The sequence below is a fragment of the Nanorana parkeri genome, unplaced genomic scaffold (genome assembly GCF_000935625.1).
Source record: "Nanorana parkeri isolate BGI_ZX_2015 unplaced genomic scaffold, ASM93562v1 scaffold553, whole genome shotgun sequence".
In the NCBI taxonomy this organism is placed as follows: domain Eukaryota; kingdom Metazoa; phylum Chordata; class Amphibia; order Anura; family Dicroglossidae; genus Nanorana; species Nanorana parkeri.
In genome coordinates, this window is record NW_017306821.1 from 969,156 (window position 1) to 996,434 (window position 27,279).

General features: G+C 43.1%; 1 protein-coding gene across 1 annotated transcript in view; it reads right to left on the bottom strand.

Annotated features, from left to right (window-relative positions):
• The window catches only part of AXDND1 (axonemal dynein light chain domain containing 1), a 43,107-nt gene extending 26,611 nt beyond the window's left edge, over nucleotides 1-16,496 (bottom strand). Inside the window, exons 1-9 of the mRNA XM_018561958.1 lie at nucleotides 16,241-16,496; nucleotides 13,522-13,700; nucleotides 11,716-11,816; nucleotides 8,273-8,375; nucleotides 7,009-7,094; nucleotides 5,482-5,538; nucleotides 5,284-5,392; nucleotides 3,609-3,730; nucleotides 3,049-3,189 (exon numbers count right to left, since the gene is read on the bottom strand). Of these exons, the coding sequence (XP_018417460.1) occupies nucleotides 3,049-3,189; nucleotides 3,609-3,730; nucleotides 5,284-5,392; nucleotides 5,482-5,538; nucleotides 7,009-7,094; nucleotides 8,273-8,375; nucleotides 11,716-11,816; nucleotides 13,522-13,700; nucleotides 16,241-16,343 (1,001 nt within the window). The 5' untranslated portion in view covers nucleotides 16,344-16,496. The remainder of the gene's footprint in view (nucleotides 1-3,048; nucleotides 3,190-3,608; nucleotides 3,731-5,283; nucleotides 5,393-5,481; nucleotides 5,539-7,008; nucleotides 7,095-8,272; nucleotides 8,376-11,715; nucleotides 11,817-13,521; nucleotides 13,701-16,240) is intronic.
• Nucleotides 16,497-27,279: the final 10,783 nt, after the last annotated feature.

Below are 27,279 nucleotides of genomic sequence, written 5' to 3' on the forward strand. Positions count from 1 at the left end.
AATTTAATTAAATGCCCCAAAACACAACAAATTAAAATCAAAGAGAAAATCAAATAAAAGATGAGGTTACAACGAGTAAAACAATACCCAACATGCCCAGGTTACAAATTGCGTGCGTCCGGGAAACGGCCAAAAACTGCAGTACCCCAAAAAATCAATAAAAGACACTTTAAAAGCCCCCACAGGTCATCAATTTAGAGATACCCCAAAATACTGGCCCTAGAATTATTGCTCTCACTCCGGCGTGCGCGGCGATACCCAACATGTGTAGCGCGTTCGTCGTTTTCATGCGTAGGCGCACCCGACGCGTGTTTACGTGGCGACGCGCGTGCTCACGGGGGCGGGGGACTTTAAATTTTTTTTTATATTATTAGATTTATTTTATTTTAATTGAAAAAACTTTTTTTTTTTTACTTTGACTGCTATCACATGGGGGGGCTTACAAGTAGTGGTGACAGGTACTCTTTAAGGTAATGCTGGGGGTCCAAAATAATAATAAGCTACTGGAAATAAGCTATTGAAGTGCAGATCGCACTTCAATAGCTTATAGCTGGGCTGCAGGAGCCCAGAACTGACAGCCCAGGGACCGGAAGTGATGCAATCTGCATCGCTCCCGGTCCCATAGAACGGGGAGGGGATCGATGAACGGAAGTTCGTCGACCTCCTCCCCAGCTCCCCGCGGACACAAAGATCGCCGGTCCCGGGCCCGTAGGAGGGGCAACGGAGCCCGGGAAGCATGGCGGCGGTGTCCGGCGACCCCTTCTATGGGACACAGAAGCAATCTGGCGAAAGGTAAGTCGCCAGAATCGCTTCTGTTGTAAAGCCGACAGTTGGCTTTACAAGTTTAAACAGTCTGTTTAAACAGCCCCGATGCTGGCGACGTACACTGTACGTCGTCAGTCACGAAGGGGCTAAAGGAGAACTATGGGGCAACCTTTTTTGCTCATAGTTCTCCTCAGGGTCAAGGGAGGACATATACAGTGTCCTTGGTTGACCCAAAACTCAGTATATAGCAGGTTATTGCTCGCTATATGCTGAGAGCGCCGCAGCCAGGACAGATCCCGACAATGCTGTTGAGATCTACCCTGCTAGATGAATAGAGAGGCAGAGCCAGCTGTGCCCGCCCCCTCCACCGTCCATTCCTCCAGTCAGCGCTGAAGGGTCGGAGGGGGGGGGGATCTCTGTGGGGAGCGCTGACTGACAGTCACCACTCTCTGCAAGGAAAGGATCAGGAGTCAGTGACGGTGCTGTGTTTTCGCTGACTTCCCTATCAATAGAGCCGACCTGTGACAGCTTCTTTGTTACAGGTCGCCATGAATTATGGGGATGAGTGTTTTCCACTCACCGCATAATTCTTCTTTATGAAGCAACATTGTAATACTCACTGTAATACTCAACAGGTAATTAAGAAAAAAATTGGAGCATTGTCTGTCAACACAGAAATACATAGGTCAGACGTCTGGAGAGACGATCTTTATTTGTTGTTTGTTTTATGATTCTATTTCTTTTACTATGTTATGCTAAGATGCTATGGCTGAGGAAGTGCACTATGCTCTTCTTTCAGGCACGTCTCCAACACGTACAGGTTTTTGCTCTTAAAACAGTTTTCATCGCTGATGCGTACAGACATGTTTGCTTGTTTAATATGTTCACTTACAAGATGGACTGCTGACTCCTGGAAATATTTCTACACTACTTTTGTTATCACTACATATCATAATACTAACCATACTATGATTTTTAATGTGCGTGAGTGGCCATGGACACTATTATGCTGTATTTTTCATTTCTTCAATACAGCCGATTTAAAAAAAATATATACGTTAAAGAAATATACATCTGCATCATATCCCATTTTAGTGGCGGAGCATGATTAGTTGCTTATGCAACAAACAGGTGAAAAACAGTCTGTGCAACGCTGATCAATCTGATCATTTCCTTTAACCAGTAGGTAAACAATCACTGCAATTACTAAAAGTAACATAGGGCAAAAATGTAAAGAAGGATAATGGGAAATGCTGAGCATTATTACTATTATTATTCAGGATTTATAAAGCGCCAACAGTTTTCACAGAACTTTCTGGTTATACTGCCACCTAAAAGAGAATTCGACTCTGGAAACAAAAAAAGTTAGCTAGCAGAGGATAACCCTGCCCACAGCCAGCATTCTGCTGTTTTGTAGCAAAGTAATACTGAGAGCAGTGGTTGTGGTGTTAACAGTTTTTTTGTTGGCAGTGTCCATTTCTCCTGTAAGCAGCAGTACAACCCAAATGTTTAAGACTTTCTGTGTCCCTCAACGGATGGTTAGAAGAGGAGCAACTATTGATTAGAATTTTCCACATTAAGGAGTTGGAAGCTCCCTCACTAACAATTATATTTTTTGGTTTAATTCTTATAAGTCATCGGTCTGCCATCATATTGGTGAATTAATTACATTCTGTTACACTATAGCGATTGGCATTCATAGAAAACCTATCCTTAAAACAAGCATAGGCTGTTGTTATTAAACTCTTCCTTTAATAATGCTAGTTTCCAGTTCTGCTATGTTGATCCAAATACTTCAAAAGTCATTGACCTGCAACAAGTATGCAAGATCTCTTCAGGGAAGCTTATTTGACCTCAACCTAACCACTGAAATATCACTTTCTCAAACAATTCATCCCCACACAGCTCCCTCCTCATGAATCACTTCCCCTTCCTTTTAGATTGTAAGCTCTCACGGGCAGGGCCCTCCTTACCATCTTGTCTTGAATTGTATTGTGATTGTAATGTCTTCCTTATTTTGTAAAGCGCCGTGCAAAGTGTTGGCGTTTTATAAATCCTGTATAATAATAATAATAATAATAATCACAATTTACAACTTTCCTTTGACTACACTATCTGCATGATTGCTCATAAAGCACTGAGGCCAGAGACAGCAAAGCATCTAGCATTTTCAGAAGAAGTCAGCAATGGGACCTCCGTATTCTTCTCCTTACTGGTTTGTTTTAAGAAATATGGAATCCTCTTGTGTAGAATCAGTTACAAACAATAATGTTGAGAACTTACCTGGTCAGTTCTCCGATAGAGTTCTTGAAATAAATGATCTCTTCCGTGAGACATCGGTCCAGAGCTCGCTGAGCCAAGAGGTCATTGTACAGACTTAGCACCTGCTGGGGGATCTTATCCAGTAGCATTACATATCGTTGTCTACAAAAGTAAAAATAGGTTTATACCAGCAGGTTTACAAAAATTAGCAAATGTTGGCACATTACCCAACCTTCACTCACTTCTCGCATTGGGTAGAGGCACTATGAGTTTACTACACTGTACACTGCCAGTTACACTTGTTTGGGATATTAAAATCCATTATGTCATGTATTAAACATGTGTACATGATGGCATGCAGCATACGTTTTTCATGAGTTCACTATGAAATTAAACAAAAAAAAGTCAGTGGAATGGGAAAATGTGTCTGAAGCCTCCTCAGGCCCACAAGTCCCATGACATTGTGGTCTACTGAGGTGTTCTAAAGCTGATTGTACAGAGATTGTAACGTGTACGGTGAGCCTAACAGGCCCAACAGGATGTAATTATGACTTATGATGTATTTGCAGGTTAGTACTGACCTGAGCTTAGCCAATAGTGCTCCTCTCTCTGCACACTCCACACTGACCTGACGGATCAGCTCATGAAAGACAATGTTGTAGATATTCTGCTCAGCCTTTAGCAATTCCAACAGATTATGTATCTGTATTGGCACATATAAAGAAACACCGTGATATGGAAATGGCAAATGTACACACACAAAATTGTTGTATTGTAGAGACCTGGAGTGGAATTTAGCAATTTGGACTGCCTCCGAGGAGGCTACCATCAGGCCCAGAACTCTCATGCGGAATTGCACAAATGGACAGCTCCTGGATTGTAGAGTTTAAGTCTGGGAGTGGACGTCAAAGATTTTTTAGGGGAATAAAAAAACCTCTGGTTTGGGCCATATGTCTGACTTGGCCCAGATACTCCGAAGAATGTGTCAGTTCCAGGACTGATTTTTGAAGGTTCAAAATCCATCCAAACATTTTTAAGGTCTGGACTTAGCACATCACATTGCCTGTCAGAGTCATCTAGGTATTCTACATTGGGAGTATAGTAAGGCTAGCACAGAGCCAAAACCTTGGAGAACACTCTAATGAGGACAATAGGCTAAATGGTAAGCCTACAACCTGGTAATGTGTCCCTACACCAAAAGGAGATAGCATTGATGTGCTGGAAAGATGAGACATGTAAGTAAGCATCCTTGATGCTCACAGAGGTGAGAAGTGCTGTTCTGCAGACCAACATTTGAGCCACAGAGATCTCATTATGAGATCAACACGATAATACCTGTGTATTAAAAAGCAATTCTGTGCAAGATGTAAACAAATAAGTGAGCTACAATGCAGTTATGCTAAAGTCAAACAATTAAAAGAGAACTATCACCCAACCTTTTTTGGCCATAGTTCTCTTTAAGGTCACAGAAGGACATTTACTATGCCCTCCTTTGACCCAAAACCAGCTATATGCTGAAAGCGCAGAGCCGTGCTGCAGCCGGGATAGTTTCAGACAATATTATCGGTATCCACCTAGCCAACTGATTGGCAGCTGGCTCTGCTTCTCTTGAGGCAGAGCCAGCTGTGCCTGCCCCCTTTCCCATCCATCCCTCCAGTCAGCGCTGGAGGAATGGAGAGGGGAATCCCTGCAGGGAGAAGATCAATAGAGCCGACGTGTGGCCGCTGCAGTATCACACCTTGGCTCTAATTATGGGGATGAGTTTATTTCACTCTCCCCATAATTCTCCTTCAATTCCAAAATAGCTGTATGCTATAACTTAATGACTTTTAGTTTGCTCAAAAATTGTGTATCATAAACAATTGCCATGGCTTTTGTTCCCCATAACATACTGTTTCCACTTTCTTTGATCCTTTATTGCACATTGCTGCTGATCTCCTCCCGCCTCTTTCTGTCTGCACTTACTCCAGCATAGGCAGTACATTATTGCTCACAATCATTTTTTTAATACTGAAAATAGTGGACTATGCATAAGTAATGTGTGTGAGGATAGACATTAGCGACTATAGCATGGGGAATTTGATCCCAAAAAGGATACTGTTAATGTGTACAGAAAATGTATGTGTAGGTTTTATCCTGATTGTCAATCTTTTCTTTTCTTCTATTCTTTTATGAGTGTCTAGTCAAGTGAATCTAATTTATAAACACATTAGGCCGATCAAGGCTAATATATAACTTCATCTATCACATTATTACCTGAGATGGACCTTCCAATTTTATGTCTTTTTCATCCACCCCTGCATCTTTTAACATGCTGTCCATGACTTTCATAAGTTGGAGAACCTCTCCTCTGCCACTAGGCTTCCTAAATACATAGAAATAAACCAATGTAGCTGATCATAGTTCCAGATTATGAGTTCCACATTGTATCTGGCCAGTCAAGACCAAACTTACATGGATGGAAACAGACGAAGCTTTTTCTCATCATCTTCAAGCAGGGTTGTGTACTTACTATCAGAAGAACAAAGAAAGATCATGTTAACACATCTATCGGTGTAGGCACTGCAGTGGACCTTTATATGGTAGTGTAATCAAATCAGATTTAGGATATGGTTTGTCATAGCAATTGGGATTGCAACTAAAGTATCGATCACTCATTTTTTGTTCATATCTACTGTGTTACATAACAAGGCGGGTCTGACCAACAGGAAAATAATTGCTATTGTCCATGACACCTAATTAAGTATAGACAATTGGCTCGCTGTAATAGTTATTACTAGACATGTGCGAAAGTTCGTTGCAGCAAAGTGACATTTGAGAAAAAAAAACGTTTTTCCCCTCTTAAATGTCACTTTGCTGCGACGAAGGAACAAAACAAACAAAACGAAATTTCGTACAGACTACTGCTAACAAATTTCGTCCGAATCCGAAAAACAAATTGACTTTCGGACCCGAAAAACAAAATAACGCAAAATCCGAATCGAAACAAAACCAATTTTTTGCTGGTGCATATGTCTAGTTATTACAGCTTAAAGTATAACTAAAGGCAAAACTTTTTTAGATTTAGATAGAGTGGGGAGGGGTCAGAACCCCTGTCAGGTTTTGTATTGCTGTATGTGTCCCTGTCCAGGATATTTACTCTCTTTATTTGTCCTGATCACCAATGTCACGCCGGAATGAAAGTGAGGGGACATTTTCCAAAGGGAACAGTTGTTCCTGTGACAACTGCGAAAGTAGGGATTTTCTCTTACATTGGAAAGATATTCTCTCTTTTCTTGTTGGATTTAAAGAACAGGAAGCGCAGGGAAATCTCCCTGAAGAGATGCAGATAAAGAACAAAATTACAGTGTCTATTCAAAATGAAATAAAAAAGTTTTGATCTTGGGGGAGTAAACCACACATGCTCTTAAACGTTTTCTGGAGATGTTCCCCAAGACAGAGTTTAGAGGGAGACTGCTTAGCAGGTTACATTTCTTCTACACAAGAGCTGAAAGCTGCTTGTAGCCTTATCTGGGATCAGTCATTCTGTGACAAACTGGTTGTTATGGGAGGTGCTGCCATGCTGTGTTTTCACATATATGTAACTGAATACTGAATGGAAACCTAAGGATGTACAGTACCTGTACTAACAAATACATTTATTTCAACCTGACCAATCTTCGTAATTAGAATTCCATGATAGTTAAATCGCTGAGATAAGTGTAAATTTCCTCAAGAACCAGTTTAAAACATAGGTTCCCCTAATACTGTTATTTTAGTTATTGATATACTGCATACTGGTAGGTTTAACCAAATACTGGTTTCTTGCATTATACTCAGTTGCAAAGTCCTCTCCGGCAGACTGCCACAGAGCTGGTGGGTGATTCACCTTTTCGGCACTTATCCAAAGATGAGTGAAAACAGTGCTTCCGGTACCAAGCAGAAGGAACTGTTTAGGTTTCTACAGAAATGTCAGATCCAATCAAAACAAAGTCTACTCACTCTTCATAATACTCCAGTCCCAAAACACCTTTGTTCTTAACCACGTAGAACTCCTTTGGTATAATACTCTCTCCAATATTTCCTTCCTAAGAAAAATAAGAGATTGGAATCAACTGCATTTGCACATACTGAATGATATCTGTAGAATGCTGGTATTCAGCATGTTTAATTCACTGACATTTTGTGGTGAGCAGGAGAGCATGGTTGAAAGAGACTATAGTGAGTATAAAGCAGGAAGAACAAGTAGGGTATAAAGTGTGGCGTACGCATGCTTTATCTCTATAATGATCAATGTCAAAATGTAGGTGATGGTGGTAGATATTAAGGGAACGTGGTGATAGAACATATACTAAGTCAATCTTTTACAGGGTTATTCACAAACGGGTGAAGAGTTTGGAGAAGGCAGAAGTGACCAATCTAGGATAACAGAGCTGAACTGGAAAGTGAGCTGAATTGGAGAGTTTTTCAAGTTCAGTTATGTTGTCCTAGATTGGTCACTTCTCCTGCCTTCTCCTAACTCTTCACCCTTTTATGAATAACCCTGTTAGTCTTGATAATGTTACATATAGGAATTGTCAGGTTTTGCTGCACAGGGTGAGCAGGGGTGTGGGTCTATTACCCTAATAGGTTTAATGGGTGTGAATAGCGAATGGCACCTTGTTGTAAAGTGTATGTTTACTTTGTTGCATGTTCCCATTCTCATTACATAACCTAAAACAAATTATATTCCCATTTTAAGTGCTTTTTACTTGCTAAAAAGTCCTACCTAGTTTCCCCCTATATAATGTTAAATAGGAGGCTATGGGAAGTTATCTTTACTATAAATATTCCTGTCTGTACTGGAATCTGTACTGTGCTGGCAGATCTGATTATAAGTTGTAAACTATGTTGGAACACTGTCTGTCCTAACAAGGGGATCAAAAATTAGAAGCTTGGCTTCTGCATTGTATGTTAATGAGAGGGAACTCTGTCTGTCTCCAGTCTCACTTTGAAATTGTGAGGAGTAGCTTGCAGTCTGCCCAAAGGCCTGCTCCAAAGAAACATCTAAAAAGTAAGACATATTTCTTATGAATTATATTTAAGTATGCTGTGCGAAAGGGAACACACATCAAACATATATTGGGGTTTTCCCAAATGTAACTGCAAAAGTAGAAATATAGTTTAGGGCAGCAAATATTCTGCATTTACTGGTAACCCTGGATGATTTTGGGTACATTAAAAAAAACAAATGTAGAACTCGTTAAGGTTAATAGCTGAACCATACCATTGTCCGAGGTGACATATCCCCTCTGTCTGTTGGCTGAAGACTTGATATTGGTGTATTTCTTTTTTCTATTGCCACAGAATCACAAAGGAAGGAAATATCCCTGGAATATAACAAAGAGTCATAGTAGTAACATTGTGCACTTAAATATTACTTTTTCCTCTGACAACACACAGCGGACAAAATTATTTCTAAAGTCCTGATTGGCAGAAAAGTTGTTGATTCCTCACACATCCTATCCTTCAATACTCTTACCATGTATACAAATATTCAGTTAGTGTATTGCCGGCTACATGGTAATTTGTAGTGAACTCCAGGCAGACAGAAAAGACACAACCTGATGCAGCTATTTAATCTATAAGGGCCCATTCACACCTTTCAGTTGCAGTGTGTTTGGGATAACATATTACCTTGATGCACTGCAACGCACCATACATGCATTAGCATGTTGTGGTGCCATTCATTTTCAATGGCACCCGCACACAGTATGACAATTCAATTCCAATTCACATACAGTACATTGCAGTGCACCACAACACATGGTAACGCATTATTGTGCATTATCATTACTATGCATGGTGCATGTCCGATTTCTTTGTTAATTCTAATGCACTGGCAGAGCACAAGTCTGAATGGGATGAATACATCCTGAAATGCATTTTCTAAATGCAAGCAGTGTAAGTACTTGAATTTGACTTGATATCAGCTTCTTGCAGTCTCTGTAGAACAGAACACTGACTGCGGTAGAAAGAAACAGCACAGGGAACCAACCAGTTGTACTCCAATGCAAGGAGAATGCTGATAGGAGGAGAGAGCATAGTGATTGAGGATAAGCCTATCATTCTGCTGCTTCTCCTTTCACTATCCACTCACAGGCTGGGGGAAGGATGAGATCTGCAAGTATAACCGAACTGCAGCAGATAAAAATAGGGTCTCCTCTCTTTTCAGACAGGGCAGTGTTGTGATGTATGGCAGAGCTGTATAAGCATCAGAACTGGATGGACTGAAATAGATATCCTTTGGCAGTTCAAACTGCTCCTTTATAGGGTGTCAGAGTTGCAACAGGGGACAATGGGTTACACTGCCACCTTCAGGAGGTTTTGACAATGGCAAACAAAAAAAAAGTTAAAGTGACATTAAGCCCTCAGATTTTTTAACATAAACCAATACTGTAATGTGTGCCTTACTGTAATCCATGGTAGTTTCCCTTCTCTTTGCTGCTCTTCCTTTTAAATCCTCATGTCTTCTCATGCTTGGGGAGAACTTCCCTTTTCAGCTCAAGGCCTCTTCCTGTAGTGCTGGCTCAGGTTACAAGCCTATAGAAACGTACACACAGACACCGTGTATCCATTCCTGAGACAAGGCAGTCTGCTGCAAAACAGAAGTTCTGCCCAGCATGAGAACAGATACAGATTTAAAAGGAAGAGCAGCAAAGAGAAGGGAAACAACCATGGATTACAGTAGGGCACACATTACAGTATTGTTTTATGTTAAAAAATCTGAGGGTTTAATGTCACTTTAAGCAAGCCCACTATATGACCCTGCCATCAACCATCATGCCTCAGTTTTGTAAGCAAACACTATACGGGGCCAAATATACAAAGGGGCCAGGTTTGTTTCCCTCCATCGACTTCAAGAAAAAGATTATACAGTAGGTACAAAAATCTTTTTTCTTTGTTGACACAATAATAGTAGATGATCTTAGACCAAAGGGACGTCCAAAAGCAGTCCTACTGAGGGCCAAGCAATGGCCACAGAATCATCCAACAATGCTGAATCATACTACACATAGTATTGAAAAAACAATGCCTGAAAGGAAGGCTGGATGGAGAAGGACTGATCTAAAGAAAGGCCATGACTGAGGCCGAACCTGTGTTACAGACCTGGAAGGAAATCATCACAAGGGAAAAAATGCATCTAAGAACTATGGGACTCAATAGAGGAAACACAAGATCAGTAACAGTTCAACAAAATAGAGGTGCAACTGAGCAATACCTGATGGCAGCAGGAGAACTGGATCAAACAGCACCATAGTCAATGAAAGAAAAAGAAAAACTGTCCATTAGTTAAAAACACGATGGACAACAGTAGGATGTTGTTAAGCTTGACATACTTAACTCTTGACTCTAGGAAGCTTGGACAGACAAGGCATATCCATATGAAATTTAAATAGAGAGCTGTTAAGGCTCATTTGATATCTTTACCCCTGATTTCAGAATGAGTAAGATCCAAGAGAAAAAATATACAATAGTACTACTGCTAAACCCTTCAAAGAAGAAAAGGGAGAGGAAGGGTGATCGACAACCCCTCTATAACGTGGGGGGTTAGGCTGGAGATAGAAGGATGAGGACTGAGTCTGTCTAAATAACACCAGGGGTGTTATGGGGTGAGGTAAATAAACAGCAAACCTGCCTGAAAGAATGTAATCCTGCGGGTTATATCTGAATGGAAAAGTGCTTCGCTGAGGATCAAAGACATATAATCCTCAAGTCAACACTATGATATTCTAGCTCAATGCATACTAGGGATGTTCAGATACCAGTGCCGATACTTGGCATTTTCATGAGAACTACCGGGGTTGCAATGGTTGCACCTTGGACCTGGCTCTAGCGCTCCACCACTGACCTGAAATCATTGGTCTGTATTGTTTTAGAAAAACTGTCACATGACAATAAACAAAAAAAAGTATCAGTACTTGTATCTGTGAGTACTTGGGCAAGTATCAGTACTTGTACTTGGAAAAATGGTATCAGTGCATCACTTATATATATTTATTTAAAAAGAAGATACATTAAAACAGAGATGTACAAATCCCAGGATGCTCCTTAAAAATAACAGCTGTCTCCTAACTTTTTAATTTTTCTCTGGTCTAGTCCTGGAGCTGGAAAATGATCTGTACATGTACTTGTACTTGTACCAAGAACAGTACCAGGTATCTGAACATCCCTAATGCAAAAAGTGATGCTAAACTCAGGAGATAAATCTAAAAAATACATTAAATTACCCTATGAACAAAAATGTAGCTTATTTGTGGATCACTCAGTTGTAGATCCTCAAATCATCTCTGAATTGGTGCCGACACTGTCCTTCCTTCTGGAGGGTGGCTACTTTTGTCCACCCTGGTCCCGATGTGTGCTGTAAAGCAGCAACCACTCCAAGCTCATTCCTTCAAAATGACACTAAACTCAGCAGTTAAATCTTTAAATTGCCTTCAAGTACCTTAACTATTGACAAAAAATGTATCTTATTTGTGTATCACTCGGCTGTAGATCCTGAAAAAATCTTAGAGAAGATTAGGATGGGCTGACAATTTCTGTGGACTTGTGCTTCCCCGAAATTTTTTTAGATGAAGGGCAGATATAAAATATTCCCAGGACACATATAATCATGAGCCTCTACAGGGAATAGTTACTACAATGTCTATGTTTGGTTCTACAGCTTACCTCCCAGCCCCTGTCAAACAGACAGGATGGTCAATCAGGTGTTTAAACTTGCTCCTGCGAAGAGGATGATGCCAAATCTGGTCAGTAGTGCGGAGGCCAACCTTAAAGTTAATAAAAATGTTACAAAAATATTGCAATAGACATTATGCTAATTTATCTACCCATCATATCAGATAGACAAAAGCTACTAAAGAACAGACCAGTAGCAGCACAGTGCCTGAAGTACAGAGGAAGCAGGGCAATGCTACAAATAGAAAAAAACGCCAACTAGCTCTGGTGATCCTGCTATCAGCTGCCCGAAGGAGCCAGTCGGAAAATCTTCATACGAACTGAGTCGGCAGCCAATGAGCTTCTGCTTCTGTTTGGGTATTCTGACAGCGGCTGGAGGCTGCTGTCAGAATACAATGAAGACAGGGAAATTCCTCAATCAACGCTTTTAATCGTTGACAAAGGAATCGCTTCTATTTTTTTTTCTTCAGCCTGCAGGTTGAATGAAAAAAATTGAACAGTGTATGGCCAGCTTAAAGGAGAACTATGGGGTTAAGGCTTTTCCCCATAGTTCTCCTTAGGACAGGATCGAGAGGTGAGCGAACGCCGGTATGTGTTCGCTCACCTCCCCATCTACTGAGCCGACCTGTGACAGTCTCATTGTCACAGGTCGGCTTAGAACTAGGAGGTGAGTGAAAAGCACTCATGTCATAGTTCTCCTTTAAATTTTGGGTCTGAGGTTACAGGGAGTAAGCATGAGTGCTAGTGATACAGGGATGACTAGCAATAGGGTTAAGCCTGGTGCACATCTGCATACTGTACTTTTACATTCACTTTATGTGGGTCATAGACATATTAATGTATTTAATAAGCAGCATGCAGATGTGACCAGAGACCTTACTTGATGGGTTTGTGTGGGGGAGGGGGTATAGAATATGGCATTACTCTCGGTGCTGGGTGCTCTGCACTAAAAAAACTTTTAACACGCTCCCAGCAATACAAGCTAATGTATCACGCCCAGAGCACATCTAATATAAAGCTGGGTATACAAGGTTAGAATTTCATACGAAAAAAAATCCGTTTTTGAAAAGTTCATTCGATTTTCTAATAGCTAATGGGGTCAAATCGACAATCAATTTCGAATGCAGTGATGGAAAAAAAATCGTACTGGGATGAAACATTTTCGAATGAACGAAATTCTGACAAATGTGTTTTTTTTTATTGTGGGAACCCCATTAATTTCCAAACTCGGATGTTAAAATCAAACAACATTTCGTACGACATTTGTCATGTCTATGATGGTATTATCGAATGTTCTAAAGAGACATTTCGTATGAATGTTCGTATGGAAATCTACCGGTGTATGGCCAGCTTACAAAGGGTGCAGTTGAGGCAGCTGCTCTTGAGGCTGTGAGGTCAGGAGGCCCAAGTGTAATTGCTATTAATCTTATGTCCTGTGTGTTGCTGAGGGACATTCTATCACAGGAGTGAAGGGGGAGAGAGGTTGCAGGGACTGTCCTAGCAGCCAGCAGGCTCCAAGGTTTGGGTATTTCTTTGTTATTTAAGACTATCACCCTTGCACCACGGGAGTAGCCCCGCTGCAAGGCTTACATTTTCTACTGCCTGGAGATCTTCTTTTACATAAGATTTGCATAAAACTTTATCTGCCGCTGCCTGAATCAAATCATCTTTTTGACATGCAGTCTTCTCTGATGGTAACCTCTGCTTATGCATTTCGTCATCACAGCCTCAGTTTAAAATCTAACGGGTTTACTTTTTTAAATCACTTTTTTTAAATCACTGACGCATTGTACAAACCTTTCCATCTTTAATAAGTTTATTTTTCTTGGCCGGATCCAGCTCGGTCTTTACAGCTATTTTAGCAGTGGAAGTGAGCACATGAAGGAGTTCATCCGGGATAAAGTCATTCTGTTCAAGTGTAGAAAGTTGTTGGGATAGCTCCAAACTATCATTCCTTTCCTGGACAGGCAGCAAGTCTGCAGCAGAAACAAATATATATCACTAGATTTTGCTGGAGTATAAGTGCTAGCTTGTGTGCAAAGAAATATCCTATAAGGACTCATTCACTTAGGCATAAATACAGCATGAAATACGCCATATTTGCTGCACTCGGGGTCCCTGGCTGCTGCATTTTTTGTTTCTAGCAATGTACAGGCAGAAAAATCAGTATGCGAGTGTGCACATGCGTAAACTCAGGTACCGACGTTTACACGTGCACACAAATACATTCCTGGTTGCGAAACTTTCACGTTCAGGAACTTACACTCATGTGGGCGCACGTGCATGGCGGTAGTGGTGTTTACATGTGTGTGTATATATATATATATATATACATACATATACACACACACACACACACACACACACACACACACGTACTGTATATATACACATGCACACAGACACAGTGTTTTCTATTCATACACTCCTATGGACAGGACAACACAACAGATGGGGCTCCTGGATGCAGCAACTACAGGTGCATTTTATGCTGTATGCGAATACGCCTTTATTTACTCCCATGTGCATGAGCCCTAAACATCTCTAAAACAGTACAAAACATTATTACCTGTTTTGAGTACATAGAAATAGGAAAACGCTACAACAGAGGTAGGCAACTTTGGCACTCCAGCGGTGGGGAAACTACAACTCCCATCATGCCTCTGAGCCTGTGGCTGTCAGACTTTTGTAGGTTCACTCCTGTAATAGACTACAATCTCATGTTTAGTTTACTAAGTTGTTTTTGCATTGTAGTCCATCACAGGAGCAAGCTTGGAGCGGTGGCTAATTTACAATACAACCAGGGACCATGGAGGAAAAAATTAGCCACCTCCCAGAAGGAAGGACAGTGTCGGCACCAATTCAGAGATGATTTGAGGATCTACAGCTGAGTGATACACAAATAAGATACATTGTTGTTTATAGTTAGTAGGTACTTTTTAGGATTTAAAACAGAACTATGGGGTAAGTGTTTTTCCCCATAGTTCTCTTAAGGGTCACAGGAGGATGTATACTAACCTCCTCCCGTGACCCAAAGCTCCATATATCGCGAGCTATAGCGAGCGTTATACTGAGACCGCCACAGCCGGGGCGGATCCCGACATTACTGCCGGGATCTGCCCAGCTGGTTGACTGACAGCAGACTCTGCCTATCTAGAGGCAGAGCCAGCTGTACCCGCCCCCTCACCGTTCATTGCCACCCCTGGGGGAACGTTTTCTGCTCTCTCTGCCAGCGTCCACCACCAAGATGGCCGCCGACTGGTAACAGCATGTGACGTCATCACGTGTGTGTGTGTTATGATGTCGCACGGGCGCGATGATGTCACCCACATGGGCGATGACGTTGCAGTGGGGTGTCACTCGGCCTTGGGACGCCCCTGCGTCTACTATGCATTCCCCGCTGTGTTACTCCACACACCATGCTGTCTACAACATTGACTTGCGCATGCGCTATCGTTAGTTCCCTTGGGTACACCACCGAGATCACTTGTACAAAACAAGCGGTGGCTTCCTCGCTGTACATTTAGATCTGCTTGCCCAAAGCAGGGCTAAATGTAGAAAACAACTACCCTTTGTGTTAAAGGAGAACTATGAGGTGAGTGATTTTTCGGGAAGTGAGCGAACACATACCGGCGCTCGCTCACCTCTCGATCCCGTCACTGCAGAGAGCCGTGACAGGGGAGTGCCTGGATTCCCCCCTCCCCTGTCCGATCCTCCAGCGCTGACTGGCGGAACGGACGGGGGAGGGTACAGCTGGCTCTGCCTCTAGATAGGCAGAGCCAGCTGTCACTCACGCAGCTGGGTGGATCCAGACATAATTGTCGGGATCCGTTTCAGCTGCAGCTGTAGCTCGCGGTATACTGAGCTTTGGGTGACGGAAGGACGCTAGTTTGTGTTCTCCCGTTACCCTTAGGAGAACTATGGGGAAAAGCCCTAACCCCATAGTTCTTCTTTAACACGTGTATACACATGTACAGCGTTCTCTGTCCATATATACCTATGAACAGAAAGCAGCTGCAGCTCGGGCTCCCGGATGCCACAAATACGGGGACATGTTACGCTGTATGCCCATATTCCTGTATTTTTGCTCATGTGAATAAGGCCCCCTATTCTTATTATAACAGGTCCTTTAAAAAATTGATTTTTAGTAAACTAAATTAGGCAAATAAGCAGAAAAATAAAATGTACTATAATATAATATTAGCCGCCATTCACACTTGAGCGTTGTGCCACATGTTTCCTGAAGTGTCATAGCGCTCATCATAAAGAATCCCACTATATACATGAGCTTTTTTCAGGCAGAATCGCACGTTTGTGGCCCTATACATTTCACTGGGGCGCATGAAATACAAGCATAACACACATTTTTGGCACAATGTCACATGTAATAACCATCTCTTCCGCCTAGTAACTAGCTTTCTATTGGCTAAAACCGAAACGCACAAAAACCGCCTGACAACGCTCCCGCTCAAGTATGAATGGGGGCTATGGTGACAGTGGAAGCAGCTCTCCTTACCAGAACTGTGTTCTCCGATTGCTAGAAGGGTACCAGTGGTGACCACTCTCCTTCCTGTGGACTTGGGCCCCACAGGGGGTGAAGGGAACTCAATCACTGACATGTTGCACTCCTCTTTATGTGGCTCTCATGCTGTGACACTCGTACAGCCGACACTAAGCTTGTCACCCGCACACCTCACATACTGTGTGTGTACAAAGACCACCAAACAGCCAGCAATACAAACAACGTGAGGAGAGAAGTCCCACCTCACTCCCGTCCTAACTAGAGGAACTTCTAATCACTGTAAAAGAACGCCTTGGCTGTCTCCATGACAACGGCCCGCCCTGTTCCCCTGGTGACCAAAGCACACAAAGCACTGCCACTGTCTGCCAGAGTGAACTCCTGAGTTATACATTGTTCATTCTCGACACTGAGTAAAGTTTTTTGAAACAAAAAAAAACTTATACTGCGATTTCCTTTGCCACATGTATGTGAGAGAAGTCACAGGAAGGTATCAGACATTAGAAGTGGAATATGACAAAGGGAACGTTGGTTACAATTGGAAGAAAAGCCTCCCTCAGTGGATATAGTCCACTTGTCCAACTGAAATAAGGAGACACGTTCTGTAGAGGAAAACGTTCTATGATTTCGGCTCTTCCTCTCTCACATGTATTTACAAACAAATTCTACTGAAACACAAATCATATGAGAACACACGGGTGCTAGGTTAACCACTTCAGTACAGGCATGTTTAACCCCCCTCAGTATTCAGTGCTGCTCTAATAGTTTTACCGAGAATTACTCCGTCACGCAACACTTGCCAAATTATTTTTTCTGGGACAGATAGATCTTGCTTTGGGTGATATTTAATAAACACTTTTTTTTTAAAAATCCTTTGCTATATAAAGAAAACAAAAAACAAGAAATAAAAAAACAACAGTTTCCCTGACTCTGTTATAAAAACATACCAAATAAAAATGTCAGGAAAGTACAAAAACCCCCAAAATGACACTTTTTGGAAAATAGTAACTCCAAGGTGATCAGATTTTTGCCGAAATTGTTTGGAAATAAGGAAACATGTCGGTATTGAGGGGGTTAAAACGTGGAGCTTGATGATTGCATACTAGATTTATAAATGTACAGGTCATAGGGAGGAGGGGGTGAAGGGGTTATTGTACAGATCACATACAGAAATGAAGGGGTAAATGTACAGATAAGGGATGTGAAGTGGTTAAAATACAATATGTTAAAATAATATATTACCATAAGCAGGAGAGGAGGAGGGTTAAAACTAGGAATGCTCCGATACCGGTTTTCAGTATCAAGTATGAGTACCGATATTTTTTTTTTTGGTACATGTCAATACCGATACCGGAAGTCCCATTAAGGAAGCTGGGTGGGAGGCATGTAGTCAAGAAGTGAGAAAGGCGCATGGAGGACCAGAAATCAAGCGGGCCATACGTTTGGTGAGTACGAAGGTCCTCCGCTGAGGGCCACTGCTGGGCTGTCAAAAGATGATGCGCGTTGAGAATTCCCCTCTCTCTCAGGGGGCGGTAAGATTGGGCGCCTATGCCCGGGGGAAAGGAAGGGTTATCTAGGACGGGTAGAAGGGGAGGAGGAGATGAGACCCTTGTCAAAAGTGAGTCGTGCTAGTTTTAATGTCGGGCCTATAGTGGGATGGTCTCGCAGTCTGGGTGGGAGAGGAAATGAGCTCCACGGGAGATTGGCCAATGGGACTTCCGTAAAGGACTGTTCCATAAGAACCCATTGTTTGGAAGTGGTATTGCAGCACCAATCAATTATCCGTGCCAGATGTGCTGCAACATAGTACAGTCGCACATCTGGCAGGGACATCCCTCCCGACTGTTTGGGTCTCCGCAGAATGTAATAGCTCAGTCTGGGCGGCCTTGACCTCCAAACAAAGTCCGTGAAGAGGGAGCGGATATTGCGGAAGAAGGACGTAGGGATTTGGATTGGCAGGGCTTGGAGTGGGTATAGCAGGCGCGGGAGGATGGACTGTTTCAGAATATTGCAACGGCCCATCCACGAAAAAGTGTTTTTGGTCCATAATTCTAGGTCAGACCGGATACGCGACAGCAGAGGCGGCTCTAGACTTTGTGAGGCCTTAGGCGAAACTCAAACGTGAGGCCCCCACCTACACCCATCATGAAAAAAGCCCCCCCTGGTGCCCTCAGGCGGCTGCCTATGCAGCCTTATGCTAGCCCCATGTCACTGGGAGGTTAGCTGATTAGGGTTGCCATCTTTTCTTTAACCTCTTGCTGTCCGCCTATTCTGACTCCGATCGTTGTGATAGCGAAATATATCCCTTGCTGAGACCTCTATGCCTGGCCTGTATAAGCAGATATACTCACTGCGGACAATCCTCGTCAGATAGCTGAACTCGTCAATACCGATTCATTCAAAAGAGGTGTTTAAAGGAACCTCCAGTCCACCCGGTCGAACGCCTTCTCCGCATCTGTCGACAGCAGTATGCATGGAGTGGCGGTCGATCGGGTGGAGTGGAGCACCCCCAGCGCCCTGGTGGTGTTGTCCCTTGCCTCCCTGGAGGGGATGAAGCCGGTCTGGTCCGGGTGTATGAGATTGCCCAGATGGGGTACCAAACGGAGATAGAGGATTTTGGCGAAAAGTTTAGTGTCCACGTTGAGCAGGGAGATCGGTCGGTAGCTGGGACATAGCGAGGGGTCCTTGCCCTCCTTGGGTATGACTGTTATGTGAGCTTTAAGGGATTCGAGGGGGGGTTACGGGCATCCAAGATTGAGTTAAGGGCCTGAAGGAAAGGAGCCGACAGGATTGGTAGGTAGCGCTTATAGTACGACAGGGGATACCCATCTGGGCCCGGGGCTTTACCGGTTTGGGTAAGATTGATGGCTAAGTCCAGCTCAGCTGCCGTAATGGGTAATTCCATCAGTGAGCTGGCATCCGGAGTAAGAGAGGGCAGGCCAGAACTTAGAATGTATTGTGTAATGTTATCCTGGTGGGCTTGAGGGTTCTGGGTCGAAGCGGTGTCAGTGAGGTTGTATAGGCTCTGGTAATACCCGGTAAAGGCCGCCGCTATGTCCGTCGGGTGCGACGTTTTGGTTCCCGTGTGTGAGGTTATGGAGGAGACAAATGTCCGAGTGTGCTGCGTACGCACCGCTCTGGCCAGATACTTGCCGCATTGATTGCCGTACTCATAGAAGGTACGTCGGCATTTGAGTAGCGCCGATTTAGCTTTTGTGATGCACAGTGTACGCAATTTTTCCCTTGCTTGGTGAAGTTGGGCACCTACATGTAGGTCGACGCTGCGCTTGTGTTGTGTTTCCAATGCGTGTATTTGAGCAAGGAGGTCGTCCATTTCCCGCAGTCTCTGTTTCCTGACTCTGGAGCCCTGGGCTATGAGCAATCCCCTGGCCGTAGCCTTGTGAGCCTCCCAAACAGTGTAAGGGGGTACATCCGGTGTGGCGTTTTCGTTGAAGAACAGTCTGAGGTCCCTCTCAAGGGAGTCTGCAAACCCAGGCTCCTGGAGAAGGGAGTCATTTAGTCTCCACTGCCAAGGGCCAGGGGGGTGAGATCCCAGATCCAGGAGGAGAGAGATAGGAGCGTGGTCGGAGAGAGCAATGTTTCCAATGTCAGTGCGGACTACTTTGGGTAATTGGCTGTGATGGACTAAGAATAGGTCTATGCGTGTGTAGCTCTGATGTAGAGGGGAGAAGAAAGTGTAGTCCCTACCGGAGGGGTGTTGTATTCGCCAGACGTCTAGGAGTTGGTGGGAGAAAAGACAGCGTTTGAGGCGTCTGAGTGTAGCGAAAGAGAGATGGGAGGAAGACCTTGATGAATCCAGACCCGGGTCCAGGACGAGGTTAAAATCCCCTCCGAGAATTAGGGTGCCCTCCCTGAACTCCGACAGGCGGTCCAGGACCCGTTCCAAAAATGTAAGTTGACGTTGGTTGGGGACATAAATGTTGGCAAATGTCACCACATGTGAATCAATGGTCCCTTTCAGGAATAAGACCCTGCCCTCCTCCCCCGACTGCTGGTCTATGGGTGACCAGGGTACATCCTTTGAGAGAATTATACTCACTCCCCTGGAACGTTTATCAGGGGATCCGCTATGATAGACGTGGGGAAACCTTCTAGTTTCTATCCGTGGGATGTGTTCTACATGGAGATGTGTCTCCTGAAGGAACGCCACTCCCGCTCATTGGCGGTGGAGCTCATGCATGATCATCCTCCTTTTTTCCAGAACGTTCATCCACTTCACATTGAGGGAGAGAACTTTAAGAGTCGCCATAATAGACGCGAAAGATGTCAGGGGTAAGGAGTGGAGGCAGGTGTGTGGTGTGGAAGGGGGGGGGGAAGGGAGGTATAGTAGGAAGGTTCCTAGCCGGGATGGGGAAAGTGGGGTTGGTTTCCTCAAGTGGGGAGGTCGAGGTCGTCACCTGGCTTCCTGATTGGCCAGCTTCCTGAGAGAGACAGAGAGAGAGAGATAAACCTGGATAAAACATTTTCATGGTATCATATGTGTGTACTAAATTACTTTCCAAGAATAGGTAAAACTGTTTCAATGTTCTTGTGCACTTAGTTGACTATAAAGTGAAGGCTATCTGTTAATGTCAGTGAACATAATCCAATTATACTATCAGTGAGATGAGTTCCTCCTAGTTCAATGGTATTTCCTTAAACGGTTCAGTGACATTTGTACATTATGTTATGTTTAGATATTTTCCACAAGAACAATAGGTTTTTAGTTTAAAACTGAACTCCAGGCAGCTATAGAAATCACCGGTTAGTGCAGTTATATATTTATTAAAAATAATTACCAGCCATTCACACTGTTTTATGTGCAGTCTTGGGCACATTCACATATTTTTTGCAGGGATCACACACATTGCGTTGCAGGGGTCCATTTATCTATTCATTTGCTATGGGCCCTCAACACATGCCCACAGACTGAAAAAATAGCTGACTTTTTTCCCAGTGTGTCACAGGGCAGAGCTGGAGGTTTTTTTCTGCACGTTCTGTAGTGTACTGGGGGTCAGGTGTGCGTTTGTTTTGTTCAAGTATGCATGTTGGGGTCCCATTAGTACATACAACACATATTGTTTCAATGTATGTTTTCATGCATTAATTCGTGCATGAACACACCCTGCAATGTGCACAGAACAGAATGGCTCTAAATATATTTTTAAATGCAAAAAAGATAAGTGCACTTTGTTTAAAAGCATATTTATTCTTTAACTACTTGCCGTCCACCAATTGCAAATTAACGGACGGACAGCAAGTTCCCTCCAGCGTGGCGCCATCAATGTACAGCCTTTTCTTTTTCTGTTCGCCCGTGCCCCCTAGAGTGCGTGTGAGCAGAACACACTGACAGGTGTAAACAGCGGGTAACGGAAGTTACATATACAAGCGATCAACAGCTCTATAGCTGTATAGTATAGTATACCTCCTTCAGCGCTGACCCCCACCCACCCCCTCCACCACTATTACCTGCTATCCCGGGCTCTGCTGTCCACTCTGTGTGCCTGGGACTGGCTCGGCGGCTCTCAGCATGAAGAATCGGAGGAAGATCAGCATTATTCCACATGCTGAACTCCTCTCCGATCTCGGAATGCAGAAGTGATGTGTATTACATCACTTCCGCATTCAGCTGTCATTTCTCTGGCTGCTATAGCCAGAGAAGAAGCTGGTGAAGCAGATCTGTGCTTCATTAGCTTCTTTGGGGTTACCTAGGTGACATTAGGGGTCTTAGAGACCCCTAATGTCACCATAAAGAGGACCTGTCAGTGTGCACTTGCCATCACATAGGGGGATTGTTATGCCCCTTTGTGATAGCAATAACATTAAGTGTAAGTTAAAAAAAATAAAGTTACATATAAAAAAATGTTTAAAAAAAACAATTGTTTTACGTCCCCCACCCCCAAGTATACGCACATATAAACGTAAATATGCTTCTTGTGCACCAACACGCGCAAATGACAATTGCGCTGCACATGGTACATATCACCACGATTGTCGGAGTGCGAGCAACAGTTTTAGGGCCATCTATCGCTGATAACACTAAATTGATGAGCGGTAAAAGCTTTTTAAATCGTCACCTATGGACAATTTTGGGTATTGTAGATTTTTGTGGTTTCGCGGGTGTGCGTAATTTTAAGGCTTGACATGTTTGGTGTCTATTTACCCATCGTGACCCCATCTTTTATATTTTACCCAAACATTGGGTAATAATAAATGTTTCATAACTTAATATAGGGGGAAAAGTTCTTTTTGAGTAATGATTCCTAAATATAGTAAAAAAAAAAAAGATACCACCAAATGAAAGCGGTATGGGTCCCCAAAAAATTATATAACGTTTATTTCAGTACAGCGTTGTATGACTGAATAAATGTCAAAGTATCACAGCGCTGAATACTGAGAAAATGACCTGGACAGGAAGGGGGTTTAACACCCTGGTCTTCAAGTGGTTAAAGGCAACCTTTATTGAGAAAAATAGAAAGTTCTGTGTGACAATAATGAGATCTCATGAACCCCAAATTGTTGGATGAATGGGGAAATTGTACTGAACACCATGCAACCCTTAATTCTTCTAATTTTGTCAGCCTTTGTTGTCAGCACCAAAAACAGATTTGAATTCTATTCATGAGGTAGAGAAGGTGACAACTTTAAAATGCCACAGACCAGACTGAAACACCCTTAAAAAAAAAAACAACACAGCCAGCTTAAGACACATTTAAATAAATTTAAAAAAAAGTATTTCAAATCTGGAGATAAGTGCAAGAAGGTGTATGTCACTTCCTGTCTCTCCGTATTCTCTTTACTATGTACAGTTTCACTATACAATGTTATCTACAATGTTAGCTATCGCTATGTTTTTGGCGCTCCGATATACTAGACCTTTGGATATCCCGCACAGCAGCTGCTACATCGTTTGTCCACCCCTCCTCTAATTGTGACAATCAAAAAACACTTTCAGGTTTATTCACTAAATGGGTGAAGGGTTTGGAGTGTTGGTTATGTATTTAGATGAAGCACTGAGATCTTGAGGAATGCTGAACTAAGTTTTACTTGCTTAGAAATACATTACATCAGAATACAGCATTGTGCAGGAAACATATATATAAAACAACTTTCTGTGTATCATAGATAAGTATGCATATAGAGTGTAACATTGCACTACACCGCCAGCTACAGCTGAGAAGACATATTAGTACACATCAGCATATGCTGCTGTATTTCTATAATGGAGAAGGCAGAAGTGAACAATCTAGGACAAAATTACTGACCTGGAAAGTGAGCTGAATTGGAGAATCTTTCCAAATCAGTTATTTTGGCCTAGAGTGTTCACTTCTCCTGCCTTCTCCAAACCCTTCACCTTTTAGTGAATAGACCTATTTGTTTTGTTTTTTAAACCATGCACAAAATACCAAGTGTAGCCCCTATATAGATGTGCTAATATAGGAATGTGGATTCTGATTGTAAACAGTTAATTGCCTCTGTGTGAAACGGAGAGGCGGAGACTTATGGGGATTACAGTGCATAGTAGATAGGGATATAGCTGAAAGGACCTTGAGAACTGCAACTCCCAGGAGACTGTGCAGGAGGAGGGGAATGTTGAGGGGCTGGAGCTACTGAGTGCGGGCAGTCTAGGACCGGATTCGGAAGGGTGCGGAGGTCGGTGAGACTGTGTGAGCAAAGACTGCCTGCAACAGGGTGATGTGGTCACCTTTGTCTGATAGGGACACACAGGCTCTGTACCGGAGCGAGAAAGGACCATCGGTCGGTTGCACACCTGATGAGACGGTAATTGAGCGTCTGCACGGAGGCCAAGTGACGCGTCATAGGCGAAAGCATCGCAGCCTTAACCATTGTTAGTATTATTCTGCATGGGTCAGCCATTAACATTGTTACAAACCTCATTTAAGGTGTGTTGATGTGCTGTGGATTCTCCATTGGGCGGTACATTGGTGCATGGGGACAGAAAGACCCGTTACAATAAGCGGCTCCTGCGGGGGTAGCGCTACACAAGCATTCTGTAAATGGACGGAGGAGAGGAGGGTCAGGCAGTGTGGCTGCTGTGTAAGACAGCTGTACCTCTTGTCAGAGCAACGGCATATAGTGAATGCTATACTACCGGCATTCAATGACCCAATACATTGTAAACAAAAGAGGGACAGGAGGTGGCATACACCTCCTTGCACTTAACTTCTTCTAAGTCAGCAGATTTTAAATACTTAAAATATATATTTATATCCCGCACCAAATATGTGAATGCAGCAACACAAATATAGTAAAATAATTATAAACATATAAATCTTAAGCTGTGTCGCTCTCTTAATCTCTCTATTCAGGTTTAACTCATCAGTGAGTGAAAAAATAGCATGCATAAATTTATATAATGAAATAAAATACATATGTGCACAAACCAAGTCGAAATTTCCAAATCAACTACTGTAAATACAAACATCCAAGAAGACTAAAGCTCTTATAGAAATCCACAACCGTGATTGTAATTTGTGCCAAAATAGCTATTAAACCATATATCCACTTGTGTAGTAGCTTTGTGCTCAGATCTTCACCCATGCACACATGCATTGAACTCAATGGCACCGCAACCACGCCCTACGGCTGCAATGTGATCGGCCTCATGGACATGCATGGCACATTAGTGTCTGTGTTCCAGTCCGGCGCAGTCAGAAAAAATAGTTTCATTGAGTTCAATACACCGCCTTGCCTCCTCCCACCCCAAAACAAAATGAGCCGGCCGAAATGCGATCCAGTGCGTTCTGGCCAGAATCGGGCCAGAACGTAGTGAGGCTGGTGTGAACTAGCCCTTAGCTGCCTCTCACCTTATATTTAGACTTCTCACAGAGAAGGTCTAAAGCACTTTCCCCATTTAACTTCCAGGAGGGGTTATCCTGTCTATTAAGCTGGCCATACAACTTACAATTTTCAATCGGAAATCTTTGTTGCTACCAAGAATCCTGTTTCGATTTTAGCTCAAATAGCCCATCATGCACAGACCAATGTCGATTTCAACTATCGTTGTTAGGTGTATGGGCACCTTTAGGATCTCAATTCATGATCTCCAGATGTAACCAAACTGAGAGAGCCTCCCATCTCATCTGCAATGAGTTTAGAACAAAAAAGGATTCATTGCGCAGACCATTAATACTTAAAAGCTCTTTAATTCATTAAACTAGTACTCACAAACAATATGTGCAGATTCTTGTTTGTGAGTACTATTTTAAAGAATTACTCATTTCGGATTGTTATTTCTTTCGTTTTTAGGATTCCGGATCCCAAATTTGATTTGTTTCATTATTCAGATTTCAGATCTGCCCGAATTTTTGTTTTGGAATGAATTCACATGATTTTGCCTTTAATGCAACCCCCAAAAGCCAAAACAAACCTATCTGATTGGCCAAAGAACAGTCACATGTCCGATTTAGTTTAGTTTTGAATGAAATTTGGCTGTTTTCGAATTTCCGTTAGAGGACCATTTGCATTTGTTCGCATTTGGACTCGTTCTCGTCCAGTGCGATCGCACAAAATGCTGCATGCACTGCGGGCAGGGGGAGGGAGCCAGGATGCGATCCAGTGCGCTGCAACAGCTAATTATGCTGGAACTTGCTGGAAGTAGTGTGAACAAGCCCTAAAATTTTATGGGGGGAATTTATCAAAACTAGAGCAGAAGAATATGGAGCAGTTCCTATGGCAACCAATCATCTTCTCTCCAGTTTGTTCAGTTAAGGTTTGAAAATGAAAGGTAGATGCTGATGGGTTGCCATGGGCAACTGCTCCAGATTCTGTTTGCTCCCGTTTTGAAAAATCCCCCTCTATGTGTTTACATTATGTATCCTTTTGTTTACATGTTATAATGTATTCATACATGTTATTTATTCAATTTTCTTATATACTGCATTCTATGTAATAACAGTCTGAATTAGGGGCAATTTATCAAAACTGGCGCAGAGAGAATCTGGAGCAGCTGTGCATACCAACCAGTGCTTCTTCAGTTGGTTAAAGGAGAACTATGGGGTTAAGGCTTTTCCCCATAGTTCTCCTTAGGATAACGGGAGGACACAAACTAGCGTCCTCCCGCCACCCTAAGCTCAGTATACTGCGAGCTACAGCTCGCGGTATACTGAGATGCCACAGTATACCGCGAGCTACTGCTCGCGGTATACTGAGACACCGCAGCTGAAGCGGATCCCGACAATTATGTCTGGATCCGCCCAGCTGCTTGAGTGACAGCTGGCTCTGCCTATCTAGAGGCAGAGCCAGCTGTACCCGCCCACTCCCCCGTCCAATCCGCCAGGCAGCGCTTGCAGATTGGAGCGGGGAGGGGGGAATCCAGCCCCTCCCCTGTCACGGCAGAGAGCTGTGACAGGATCGAGAGGTGAGCGAACGTCGGTATGTGTTCGCTCACTTCCCGATCTACTGAGCCAACCTGTGACAGTCTCAATGTCACAGGTCGGCTAGAACTATGAGGTGAGTGAAAAGCACTCACCTCACAGTTCTCCTTTAAGTTAAGATTTGAAATGAAAGATAGAAGCTGGTTGGATGCCATGGGCGACTGCTCTAGATTCTATCTGCTCCAGTTTTTTTGCAGAAATATAGTTTATTGAAAATTTTCAGACATACAAGAGATTGTAACAACAGACAAAGGCAGCGTCAAATGTGTATCTTTGAGGATAATAGGATAACCGTAAATAATAACAACAACCGTATCTACAGTACATGTGTTAATGTGCCCGAGTCCTAGCTATACCTTCGCCCAAAAGATCCTGACCCTGCCTTGAGGGCCGCAAACGGCTAAAGCCCACCCCAGTGGGGGGAGCCTCGTTATGTAGTTGGACCTGGGACTGTAGCATCAGGCGATAACCAGAAATCATGCGAAAGGTTCCATTAACCTCCAGGTAGTTTACTTCACCTAGAGCCACCTTACAAAAAACAACATAACAATAGACTCACAACCAGACTAGACAAGCAGACACCAGAAGGACCCAGAGACAATAAAATACAAGGAAAAAAGAGAGAGAGGAGGGGGGGGG